This window comes from Perognathus longimembris, chromosome 11 (assembly GCF_023159225.1).
Source record: "Perognathus longimembris pacificus isolate PPM17 chromosome 11, ASM2315922v1, whole genome shotgun sequence".
Taxonomy (NCBI): domain Eukaryota; kingdom Metazoa; phylum Chordata; class Mammalia; order Rodentia; family Heteromyidae; genus Perognathus; species Perognathus longimembris.
Genome location: NC_063171.1, coordinates 42,906,948 through 42,919,310, shown reverse-complemented (window position 1 = coordinate 42,919,310; position 12,363 = coordinate 42,906,948). Strand labels below are relative to the sequence as shown.

Here is a 12,363-nt window from a genome sequence, read left to right as displayed (position 1 = left end):
TCTCTCCTCCTCGTTAGCTGCAAACCTCAGTGGCACAAAATGTCTTACTTTGAATGTCCTATTCTCAGTCTACTGAAGCCCAGTTAAATAACACCTAAAAAAAGAACATGTCTTTATTTCTACATGATATATAAATGTTCAGTTTCGGTTAAGATGATGAGAGCCAAGTACTAGAGATGATGGCTAGCTCTTCCATTTGCTCCAGTAAACTCCAGGATCTAGGCTGTTTTAGCCCACTGCTATGCAACATATTAAACCTACAGTCTAGTACTTCCTGAGCAGAACTGTCCCAATAAAGTCGGATGTGAGAACTGTTGAGAGGTGCAGATGGTAATATGGAAGAGTCAGCAGAGACATATGCCTTTCAGTCTGGCATGTCCATATGCTCTCTAAAATCCACATTTTGTCAGCGCTAGGAGTGAGGCCAAGGTGCCCGCTCATTTTCACTCCACTCTTCCTGACTGTGCTTTGTAGAACTGGAGAGGAGATTCAGACTGTCTGGGAGTTGGTGGGGGACAGGCCCTTGGCGGCTTGCTGGGCTAACCAGTACTTATATCTTTTGGTCTTGGGCTTCTCAAACATGACCACAGACATAGGAACTCTCACAGTGTCAAGTCCATTTACCTGAAAAGGAAAACAAACAAAAGAAAAAGTAGGAATTTTTAGAGACCAGTCAGGCAGAGCTAATATTACCCAACCCCATCTTTCCATGTTGATTTTTCTCCTAGTGAGAAAAAGGGGGAAATAATAGTTGAAACACTCACTGTCACCTCACACCAGTACTCGCCCCACCGAGTGATAGGCTCCTCTGGTAACCTCAATGCATGTGGGGCAACTACAACACCAAGCTGCAAAAAAAGAAAAAAATCAGCCACATGAACCCTTAAGGATGCCATTTTAGGCAACCATATAAAGTTACCTCCTTTACAATTTCTTGTACAGGAGAATTTACTCCGGTTGATCTCATGGAAGTGTTGGGGTCCATCTTTCTCGCCTTGATGGAAGGGGCTTGATGCACCTCCCCCAGCCCTGGGGAATGCGGCCCTGCTACCCCCTCTAGATTGGAATCCAGAGAAACCGGTTGGGCCAACAGCCCTCCAACCTGCCAGCCAGCCGGGCGCCCACCAACCCCGCCCGGGTTCGGTGCGCTCAAGTGACGTTAGCCCTTGGGGGTCAGGTGACAGCTCTTGGCCTATCGGAATCCTGGCCAGCCCCCTTCCTTCGGAATCATCTCCCCTTGTCCTTCTCTCAATAAAGTTAGTTCGCTCTCAGAAGCCAACTCCGTGGTCTATGTACGCTAGCTCCCAGGGAAGGATAGCGGCCACATTACCACGTAGGTCACGCGCGCGCCAGGCCGGACCGAACCCCCACGTCTCACTGTAATTTACCTGCTGGTCAGGAGTTGGGGGAGAGGACGTTACGGAGGGCAGGAAGAGAGAAGAAAGAGTCCGAGCTGGGAGGGGAGAAAAAACCCCAACATTGTGGCGCCCATGGAAGGATACAAAACTCCAGTCTAATTTCTCAGAAAGGGAGGTGAGTTTACAAAGAGAAACTCATTAAAATCACTTTCATCCATGTAACAATTATCCCACGAGTGACATAAATCCCAGGTTCTCCATGTCTCAACCAACTTTTCCTGTCTTTAAATTCTATGATCATCTCAATCCTTTCCCTCCCATTCCTTGCAAATCAACAGAGAATACTTAAACTCCAGCTGGATGCCCAAACCCTTCTGCAATGAAGGGTTACAGCTGAGGCTTCCTTCCTAGAGGAAGCTTCTGTCTCTGGAATCATGTTCTGGAAGACTCACATTCTTGAAGAAGTGGCGGGCAACTATTTCAGGGTTCAGCTCCCATTTGACATTGTTTTTCATTCCCACTTCTAGGCGACAGCTTCTCAGAAATTTTACTGTCTGAAAAGAATTAAAAATAGGGACAGAGTTAGAGTTGGAGTCAAAGGAAAGGAACTATGTTGAGTCACATGTCTGAGAGTTCAGAAATAAAGGACACAATTTCTGCCTCACACTCAAGATGGGGAGAAAACTGATGGGAAAAACAGATTAAAGCCTTACTGTATTTAGGCTGACAATGTAGAAAGATTATTTTAGCAAATTTTGTGCAAGAATGTCACCTATATACACTGCTGTTCCAGAGAAAGGAACATTAGAGTCAGGATCATCAAAAAGGATTCCTAGGGCTGGGAATATGGCCTAGTGGCAAGAGTGCTTGCCTCAAATACATGAAGCCCTGGGTTCAATTCCCCAGCACCACATATATAGAAAACAGCCAGAATTGGCGCTGTGGCTCAAGTGGCAGAGTGCTAGCCTTGAGCAAAAAGAAGCCAGGGACAGTGTCCAGGCCCTGAGTTCAAGCCCCAGGACTGGCAAAAGAAAAAAAAGGACTCCTAGCATATCTAGGATGGAATAGCCTTTATAGACTGTTTTTATTATTTAGACTGTTTTAACTGGACTTGTACTGCTACCTGCACCCAATTAATAGTTCTTTCCTGCTTACAGAATCAAGTATAAACTCATTAGCTGAAGATTCAAGATGTTTTACACATTTTGTTCCAATCCCTTTTCTAGCTATGTTTCCTAATATTACACTATGTGAATCCTCTTTTTTTTCTAGACTGGTCTACTTTTAAAGTGTGCCTTAAATATCTACTTAAAACTTTTTCTCCTTTAAGAATACTTTTCTAAGGAGGGAAAAACTAGGAGACAGTGAGGGAAGGGGTGACACTGTCCAAAAAGAAATGTACTCAACTGACTATGTAACTGAAACCTGTCTGTATAATATCACCTTTATAATAAGAAAAAAAAAATTTAAATAACTTTTTCCATTCTCCTGGCCTATTCAAAGCCTATTGATCCCATCTGAGTAAAAGCCCTTTGCGGTCACCCTCAAACCCATTATGATGTGTGTAACTCTTCAAATGCACTGCCTTGTGTTTACTGACTACCTTCTCAAGTCTACATTTTACCCAGCTTTTCTGTAAATGACACTGAAGGCAGAATCTTCACCTCATGTTTGTTTCGTGGGGAAGACAAGTTACTGACTTTTGAACTTAAGGCCTCAGATCTGCTATGCAGACAATATCACGGAGCCTTGTCTCTCTCCAGGCCTGCTTTCCTCCGGTTACATTTGAGATAGGGTCTCACTTCCTGCCCAGGACCATGACCGCCTTATTTCAGGCTTCCCACCGTTGCTGGAATGATAGGTTCCTGCCATCATGGGCATGGGATCTCCTGGACTTTTCTGTTCATAATGACCTGGAATGTCATTCCTTCCAATCTCAGCTTCCCACGTAGCTTAAATTGGCAGATGCACCTAGTATGGGCTTGAGGAAGGGGGTAGGGGTCTTGTGAACTTTTCTGTCCTGGCTGGCCTTGAACCATGATCCTCCCATTCTGTCTCAGAAGTAGCAAGGGCTACAGTCATGAGCCATTACTTACTAGCTTCTCACCTCACAATTTCAATGGGCTCTCTATATCAAGATTACCTCAGTAAGCTATGGTACTTCACATAAAAGACCAGCATTCCCCGAGGGAAGTAGTAGTTATATAGGGAAACCTATAATACTTCTTTCTCACACTTGTGTGTACAATCAGAAGACTGAGGAAATCAGGGAGACACTCAAGAAGAGGTTGGTGAGCAATAAACTTTCTACTTACTGCTTCTCCTGCCTTGGTCTGGATTTTCTCTAATTTTCCTTCTTGTCTTAGCTAGAAAAGAAATAGATGAAAACAAGTAAAAGATATGAGTTCATGTTAAGTAATTAATATCAAATCTTAGGATGCCAGGGATAGGCAGGGCTTCTGGATTCTTATTCTTCTAGTTCCTACTTCACATTTAAATACCAAGAGAGTGTAAATTCCTAGAGGAAACTTTTCCTTAAATGTTTTGTTCCTCCAGGTTCCTCTTGTCCACTCACCAATTTCTCTTCTTCAAAGAGCTTCTTATTTTCAGGGGATGCATATACAGCTAGTCCCTGAGGAAGGAGTCGATTACGACCCAAAGATTTCTTCACTGAGATTAGGTCACCTCGTACTCCAAGTTCTGCCAATGAGAACAAGAGAAACTGGATCAAAATTGTATGTGTCACCAAAGACAGATGATGGGCTTGGGTTATGGCTCAGTGTTAGAGAGCTTGTCTAGCATGTCCAGGCCCTGAGCTCCAGCCCCAGCGATGGGGGGGGAGGGAGGGAAGGGAAGGGGTGAGAGAGGGACATGACATTTTGTTTCCATTCTTCCTTAAAAAAAAAAAAGTCAAGGTGTATTTAACAGGAACTACACTTGGGAGACTGGTAATTAGTTTCATTAGGGCCTGATGTAGAATTTTAGCATTCCCTGTATGAATCAAACTGTCAGGCCTCTCTTTTTCACAGAATGGTATATGGTTAGCATCCATATTTTAAATTTCCAATGTCACAATCATAGTTTTCTTTTTGGTTGTGGGGATTGAACTCAGGGCCTGTGTGCTGTCCCTGAGCTCTTCGGCTCAAGTCTAGCACTCTACCACTTCGAGCCACAGTGCTACTTCCAGTTTTCTGGTTGTTGAGTCTCTCGGATTTTCCTGCCTAGGCTTGCTTTGAACCGCTGTCTTCAGATCTCAGCCCCTGAGCAGTTAGGCTCAGCCCAGAGCCACCGGCGCCGGGCTACAACACAGTACTTTTAGTGGCTTCCTTTCCTCACACATAGACTGCTACGTCTACAAACTAGAGAAACTGTGGCTATCAAACGCGATCGGCCGCAGGCTTTACCATCCACGGACTGCGTGAGGATGAGCTCCAGGTTCTCTTTGGGCCCGTGTTTCGTGTCCTCCACCAGCCTGTAGACCCGGTGTCGCCGCTTTAGGCGCGGCTTCTGGCCCTCCTTGGCCAGCGGCACCTTCCACCAGCGCTCCACGATGACCGTGTTCTGCGGTGGGGAGGCTGGGGTGAGTCCCCACCGAAGACACACCCCTCCCCACGGGGCGCCCGCCACGCCGCAGCCGGAGTCCCCTCCCCACGGGGCGCCCGCCACCCCGCGGCCCGGCCCCCCTCCCCAAGGAGCGCCCGCCACGCCGCGGCCTGGGGTCCCCTCCCCAATTTCCAGCGGGCCCCAGAAACGATACCGGGACGGCAACAGCTCCGTCCGTGTCCCGGACCCCGAACCCCAACCCCGTCCTCACCCGACGATGGGAGAGGCTGAAGTCGCGCTGCAGACTGGCTGTAGCCCTCTCAAGTTGCGGCCGGAGTAACTCCCGGACTCCTCCCCGCAGCAGCTGCACAGCTCCGCCGGTCCGCAGCAGAGCCAGGCTCGGGGCCGCGACCGCCAGAGCGGCCGTCGCCATGATGCCGGACACCGAGGGAGACCCGAAGGACCCCGGCGCCGGCGGCGGGAAGGGCCCCGCTGGGGCTGTCCGCGGCGCGCCTGAGTCGGCGTGCTGGCACCGGGAGGAGGGGAGCGGAACTTCCCCTCCACGCTCCCGGCTTGGGTGTTGGCTCTTTCCTTCTTTCTTTTTTGCGGGGGTCGGGAACGCTCTTAATTAGTGATAGATAATGGGATGAGAACTAGTGCACCGACACCGGACAAGACACGGTCTTCTCGGGTTTATTTGGAAATCATGGGGCTTGGACTTAGCGCCAGCTGGTAGCCGAGGTCCCGTCTCACGCTGCCCATTCCATGGTTGCTGATCACTGGAGATGCAGTTCTCTCCTTTTTCCTTCAAATCTGCCGTCCCCAGGACGAATCTAACCCTTAGTCGAAGCCGCCAGGGATAGAAGTGATAGCGGGGGAGTTGAGAGGCTAAGGCAGGACGCCGCGGCCCCCGCGGTGGAAGCTCCGTACGGGTGAGAGGATCACAGGGACAACAGGTGGGTTTTAGGGTCTTAAAAAAAAAGGCGGTAATGGTGGGAGGGAAGCCTAAGTTGCGAGAACTGAGACCAAAGAGAGCCGATTTGATCTGGCCTCTGAAATGGTAAAAACCTGCCAACTGCGCAAATGGGTAGGGACAGAAAGTTGGGAAGTATATATAGAAAAAGAAGCCCTAAAACCCACCTATTGTCCCTGTTGGTAGGCCAAGAAACATCTTGATATTTGGAAATGAAATACCTATATTGGGCACCCAGCCCATGGGTAGACATGACCCCCAGGCTCAGAAAGCACAAAGGCAGCAGGTAACATGAATTTTGAGTCTTTTTCATTTTCTGCATGGAAACCAGGAAATGTTTCTCTTTCCATTTCTCCCCGCTTTAACCCTGTTATACTAAAATAAATCCTTGCTAAAACTTTTACCTTGTGAGACTTGTGTATATATGTGTGTTTGCTAGTCCTGGGCTTGAACTCAAAATCTGGGCACTGTCCCAGTATTTTCTGAATTCAACCACTTGCCACCATCTCCCATGTTCTAACCAGGAATAAGATACTACTGCAGTGATGCCATGCTTAGATAAGGGATCTTTTTTTGTTGTTGTTGCCAGTCCTGGGCCTTGGACTCAGGGCCTGAGCACTGTCCCTGGCTTCTTGGCTTCTTTTTGCTCAAGGCCAGCACTCTGCCACTTGAGCCACAGCGCCACTTCTGGCCATTTTCTACATATGTGGTGCTGAGGAATCGAACCCAGGGCTTCATGTATATGAAGCAAGCACTCTTGCCACTAGGCCATATTCCCAGCCCAAGGGATCTTTTTTAAAGTGTAGTCAGAGTATGTCATTTTGCAATGATTCCCCCCCCCCCCCATTATTCAACAGTCCCATATAATTAAAAGTCTATAATCTCACTGCACCAGCTCTCATTGCTTACATCAACTCACACATCCATATTGGCTGACTTGCTGTTTCTTAAAAGCACTGGGATCATTTCCTTCTTGGGCTTTTACACTGGCTCTTAGCTTCTGAGTGGGATGCTCATATCTCCAGATGCTTCACTTGTTAACAACCTTAACTCCTCCAGTGTTTGATGAAATGTCACTTTTCCAGTGAGACACATTTGGATCACCTTGTTACTATGTTCTGCATTCCCTTCATGGTTATTTATCCATCTTTCTATAGTAGATATCTTCTAATATTACTTATTCTCTAGGTTTGTTCTTTTACTTTTATAAGTTCCACATGGCAGGAATCATTTCCTTTATATTGTATCCCAAGCACCTAGAATCAAAGTACTTGGCTTAGACCTCACCCCCCCCCCCCCCTTTCCTTCTGGGTGCTGTCCTTGGGCTTTTTTTGCTCAAGACTAATGCTCTACTGCATGAACCACAGCTCCACTTCTGGTTTTTTGGTGGTTAATTGGAGATAAGTCTTATGGTCTTTCCTGCCTGGGCTGGTTTTGAACCATGATCCTCAGATCTCAACCTCCTGAGTAGCTAGGATTACAGTGTGAGTCCAGCTTTCAAATTCATCCAATGTCTATTGGATGAATAAAGAATATGCAGAGGTTCACACTGGTGGTTTCAGAACCAAAGTTTACTCACAATCTCTTATGTTCGCTTTTTTTCATTAGTAGATTAAAAAATATTAGAGAAGTTTAGCATGAATTCTGATTTGTTGAAAAACCCTAAGGTTTGACCCACTGCAGATGGAGTTGTGTTGGTGTCTTTTAAATAGGTCCATTAATTTCTGTTAGCTGTCCTCGGCCCCTGGAGGTTTCTAGTTTTCCATTCCTACCCTACAAGGTAATGGAGAAGTCCAATAATCTAACACCTAAGTGTAGGTAGGGATGCTAGTAAAAATAGTGAACTGGGAACTAAAATGTTGAATTAAGTCTTGGAACTATTCTGCAGTGTCAGTACTCTTTAAGTGATGGATTTTAGGAGGAGGTATCCCAGAGAAAGGCCCAGGATGGGTAAGCACAAGTGCTCAGGCAGGACTGAGTATAAAGTTTGAAGTATTTTACTACTGGTACCTCTGTCAAGTGAAGATGTGCCTCGGATTGGGACGAGGGTGGGGCAAGCAGCGGCAGAGTGGAGTCCTTCAGTGATGTAAGGGCTGACTCAGTGCCTATGTCATAATGCCTACCCCAGGTCACAATGGACAAGATAGCTTGAACCTCGGCCGCTCGTCTCTGAACCTCACTTTGCCGCAGGGAGGCACTGAACAGAAAAACTGCCTTGTTACAGGTCCCGTCCCTCTCTCTACTCCCTTTCTTATATCAAGAGGGGAAAAACACGGAACTACCTCTACCCGATCTGGTCACCATACGCGTATTATCTTTACTGTTACAAATACCGGATCACCCTCCGGGAGAAGATGCTGCCCTGTTGTTACAGAAGGTACTCATTTCCTTATTAGTTGATTATATAAAATGTAAGGAAAAAGGAAGAATTTGAAAATATTTATCAAGTGGTAGGAACTGATAAAAGTTGGATACAAGTCAAGCATGGGGCTTGTAGAACTTTCCCATTTGACTGCTTTGGAAAAACAAACAGGCTGGCCCACAGGTAATTAAAAAAAGACACTATCAGAGCCTGGTCCTGTGTTCCTAACAATCCTAAGTATCTGAGTTGCAGTCTCATCAGATTCTAGTGTAAGGTAAACTAATGTAGGTTTATTTTCCCAACTAGCATCACTTATAAGGAACAGGAGGACTTGACACTCCGGCCCCGCTGCTGCCTCCAGTGCTCCTGAGTCCCTAGGAGGTCTCCAGGTGGGCAAAAGCACTGAGCAGGAAAAAGACCACAACCAGCTTAAAGAATTGTATTCGGTAAGTGGAACGTGAGCTGAGGGCAAGACAGTGCATGGCCCTGCTAGTTGAAAGGGTATCTTTAGAGAGCCATTAGCTGGTTGGAAAAGTCCGTCATAGAAAATTAGAGGTAGATGGGACATTGGAGCTGAGATATAATAGCAACTTCATAGACAAGCATCCTCACCCAGAGATCTTAAGTCAAGGTCATACAGCTAGTAAGGAAAAGCAGGATGAGAACAAAAGTAGACGACTTATTAGGAATGTGGGACATAAAGCTGTTTAGATGCTATTTCATTTGCCTTTGTATCATATTGCAAGTAACATTCTTGTGATCTTGTATTTTAAATGAGAAAAACAGCTTGAGAGAAAAACTACCAGATGAGAAAAAAGTGGAGTGAAAATGAAAATGGATGATAAACCTTTGTTTAAACAGTAAGCTGTGCACTGGCCTTGTAGTCTGAGCTATGTGGGAGCTGAAGCCTGAAAATTGCTTGAGCCTAGAAGTCAAGGACAGGCTGGGCAACATAATGAAACTGTTCCAAAACAAGATAAAAATAAACTCTGAGCTGGTGCTGGTGGCTCACACCTGTAATTCTAGCTACTCAGGAGGCTGAGATCTGGGAATTGTGGTTCCAAGCCAGCCTGGGCAGGAAAGTCCGTGAGACTCTTATCTCCAATTAACCACTAGGAAATGAAGTGGCACTGTGGCTCAAGTGCTAGCCTTGAGCTGAACAGCTCAGGGTCAGAGCCCATGCCCCAGAGCTCAAGCCCCATGACTGACTCAAACAAAACAAAACAAAAAAACCCAATAAAACCCCAAACACACAAAACAGCTCTCTGATGTAAATATTTGTACATTTCTCAATTACTTATTAGTCCTTGGGATGAGATCAGCAGGCAATACCACCTCCAGATTTGATACTGAGAACTCTTAACAGGAATAGCTGTTAGTTCCTAGGTTTAAGGGAGGCTGTTACAACTTTTGATATATTAATTCCACTTTTCCTAGCTTTCCTCCCTTGCCCCCTCATTTCCAGAGGCACCCATACCTATGCTATTTGGCTTGTGAACACTGAGGCACTTGAATATAATCCCTGTTTTAAGAATAGTAAGAATTTTTTCTTTATTCCTTTTCCAGGCTGGGAACCTGACAGTGCTGTCTACTGACATTCTGCTCCACCAGGATCCAGTTCAGTTAGACTTCCACTTCCGCCTCACCCCCCATTCCTGTGCCCACTGGCACGGCCTTCTTTCTGACCACCGACTCTTCCTGGACATCCCATTTCGGGCCTTGGATCAAGGCAATCGGGAAAGGTGACTCAGCTAGGATGAGCCAGTTGGGGAGGGAAGACATGAAGGGATTCCATCCTTTTGTTGTGTCACAATCAGTAAGTGGGCTGATTCAAGACCTGGGTAAGATGTAAATCAAGTGGCATATAGACAAACCTATGATTTGACCCAGGACCTTTGGTGTTCAAGGGAAAAGAGCCTATGGGAAGTTTCAGGACTCAGAAACACAGAGATAAGGTTCCAGGGCTGGGAATATGGCCCAGTGGCAAGAGTGCTTGCCTTGTATACATGAAGGCCTGGGTTCGATTCCTCAGCACCACATATACAGAAAATGGCCAGAAGTGGTGCTGTGGCTCAAGTGGCAGAGTGCTAGCTAGCCTTGAGCAAAAAGAAGCCAGGGACAGTGCTCAGGCCCTGAGTCCAAGCCCCAGGACTGGCCAAAAAAAAATGGCCAGAAGTGGCGCTGTGGCTCAAGTGCTATGCTAGCCTTGAGCAAAAAGGAACCAGGGACAGTGCTCAGGCCCTGAGTTCAAGCCCCAGGACTGGCCAAAAAAAAAAGAAAAAGAAAAAGAACTTTCATTTTCTGGTCTTAAGACTTTTTCTGTGGTTGATATCTCAGTCCAGTCATAATTCTTTGGCTTCAGTGGAAAATTTAAAGAACTTTGATTTCTTGGTCTGGGCAAGTGGAAAGCAAAACTGACAAGTTTTTCTAGACCTTGAGTTGACTTTTTCTCTCTGGCCTCTAGTTTGACAGCAACATTGGAGTATGTGGAGGAGAAGACCAGTGTGGATTCTGTATTTGTGAACTTCCCAAACAATCGGAAGGACAGAGGTGAGGATGCTGTCTTTGTATGGGGGCAGCCAAAAGCTCCTTTTCCTTTGTAGGAAGTCTCTCCTCCCTCAAAAAAGCACCCTCTGGTATTTCAGGGATTCTTCTCTCCCACTACAAAAGAAATCAAATCACTCAGTATTCTGTTTAGTCACATCAAAGCTGGACTAAAGGAAGTCCCTGGAGGCAGTGTTGGGCCAGACCAAGGAAGCAATGATAAAATTACACAGAATTAATTCAAGCGATATGGTGAGCCAGACAGAAAGGATTTCAAGGAAATGTACCAGTCCTTACGTGAAAAGATTGGGCTTAAAGCCAGAATATAATACATTTAACCAGATGCCCAGAGCAAATGTTATAGGAACTTATCTTCCCTCAAGGAGTTTCTACTCTGTTGCGTCTAAGACAAAAGATAGTAAAAAAAAAAAAAAATCAAGAATAGATACTATTTCAGAGCTTACTATACTATCATTGTGTTGATATTAGATATACCGAGTACTTAATCTTAAATTCTGTGAAGAAAGGTTCTAGGAATTCTCACTTTACAATGAGAAAACTGAAGATCAGAAGTGCTAAAAGTTGGGGTTGGAGCCTAGGTTTGCTTCATACCAAAGCACATCCTAAGGCCTGCACTCTATAGATAAGGAGGGAATATGTGGGATGAACTAATCATTTGTTCTAATCATTTGTACTGTCCTTTCACAGGTGCCCTGCTTCGGGCCTTCAGCTACATGGGCTTTGAGGTGGTCAGACCAGACCACCCTGCCCTTCCTCCCTGGGGCAATGTCATCTTCATGGTGTATCCCCTAGAAAGGGACCTTGTCAACCTGCCTACTGAGCCTCCCTAAACATGCTTATTCCATCTCTGTGATGAGGGGCTGGAAGCCTTGACACACGGGACTGAAGACCCCTAGGATGTAACTCAAAACAACTCCATCCTAGGAATAAAAGGGTAGTGCAATCAAATGTGTTTACTGTTTCTTGGATGAGAGGGGTCGCAATGGCTGGGGTACAAGATCAACCTTACCAGAACTAAACTCATTGTAGGGTGAGTATAGTGATTAAAAGATCAGAGGCACCTGTTCCAGAAAGGGAAAGAATTTGATTTCCTTTTGCCATTTCCTTATCCCAAGCCATTTATCCTATTTGCACAAAAACTGTCAAAGGCAAGGCCTTACCAGTCAACCATGGAGCTTAATAAGACTCTTGGGGATGCTAGTGGCTCATTCCAGTAATTCTAGCTACTCAGGAGGCTGAGATCTGAGGATTGAGGTTTGAAGCCAGCCCAGGCAGAAACATCCCTGTGAACCTCCAATAAAACCACTCTCAAACTGGAAGTGATGCTGTGGCTCAAGTGGTAGAGTGCTAGCCTTGAACACAGAGGCTCAGGCTGAGTCTTGTTAGGATGTACTCATCTACACATTTCAATTGGAAATTGGAGACAAGTGCCAATTCTCTTTAGAGAGAAGGCACATGGATGCCAAAACATATAAGTAGCAAAGAAGAGCACATTCCAGATAGCAAATACAGGGTTGTACTAGAAGAATGAATGGAACTCACAGGATGGGATATGAAGTAAC

General features: G+C 45.9%; 2 protein-coding genes across 2 annotated transcripts; one reads left to right on the top strand and one right to left on the bottom strand.

The window, feature by feature from the left end:
- Positions 1–98: 98 nt before the first annotated feature.
- On the bottom strand, positions 99–5,357 carry Mrpl9 (mitochondrial ribosomal protein L9). The gene is made up of 7 exons (XM_048357282.1): positions 5,173–5,357; positions 4,763–4,919; positions 3,934–4,058; positions 3,674–3,724; positions 1,811–1,912; positions 765–848; positions 99–624 (listed from the first exon to the last, which is right to left on the bottom strand). The coding sequence occupies exons 1-7, from the start codon at positions 5,332–5,334 to the stop codon at positions 490–492; spliced, it is 816 nt and encodes a 271-aa protein (XP_048213239.1). The 5' UTR covers positions 5,335–5,357; the 3' UTR covers positions 99–489.
- Positions 5,333–12,272, top strand: Oaz3 (ornithine decarboxylase antizyme 3). The gene is given in 7 exon segments (XM_048358236.1): positions 5,333–5,408; positions 8,080–8,251; positions 8,543–8,603; positions 8,605–8,682; positions 9,803–9,978; positions 10,701–10,786; positions 11,489–12,272. Coding segments are annotated over 7 exon segments (792 nt in total). The 3' UTR covers positions 11,632–12,272.
- The last annotated feature ends 91 nt before the right edge of the window (positions 12,273–12,363 follow it).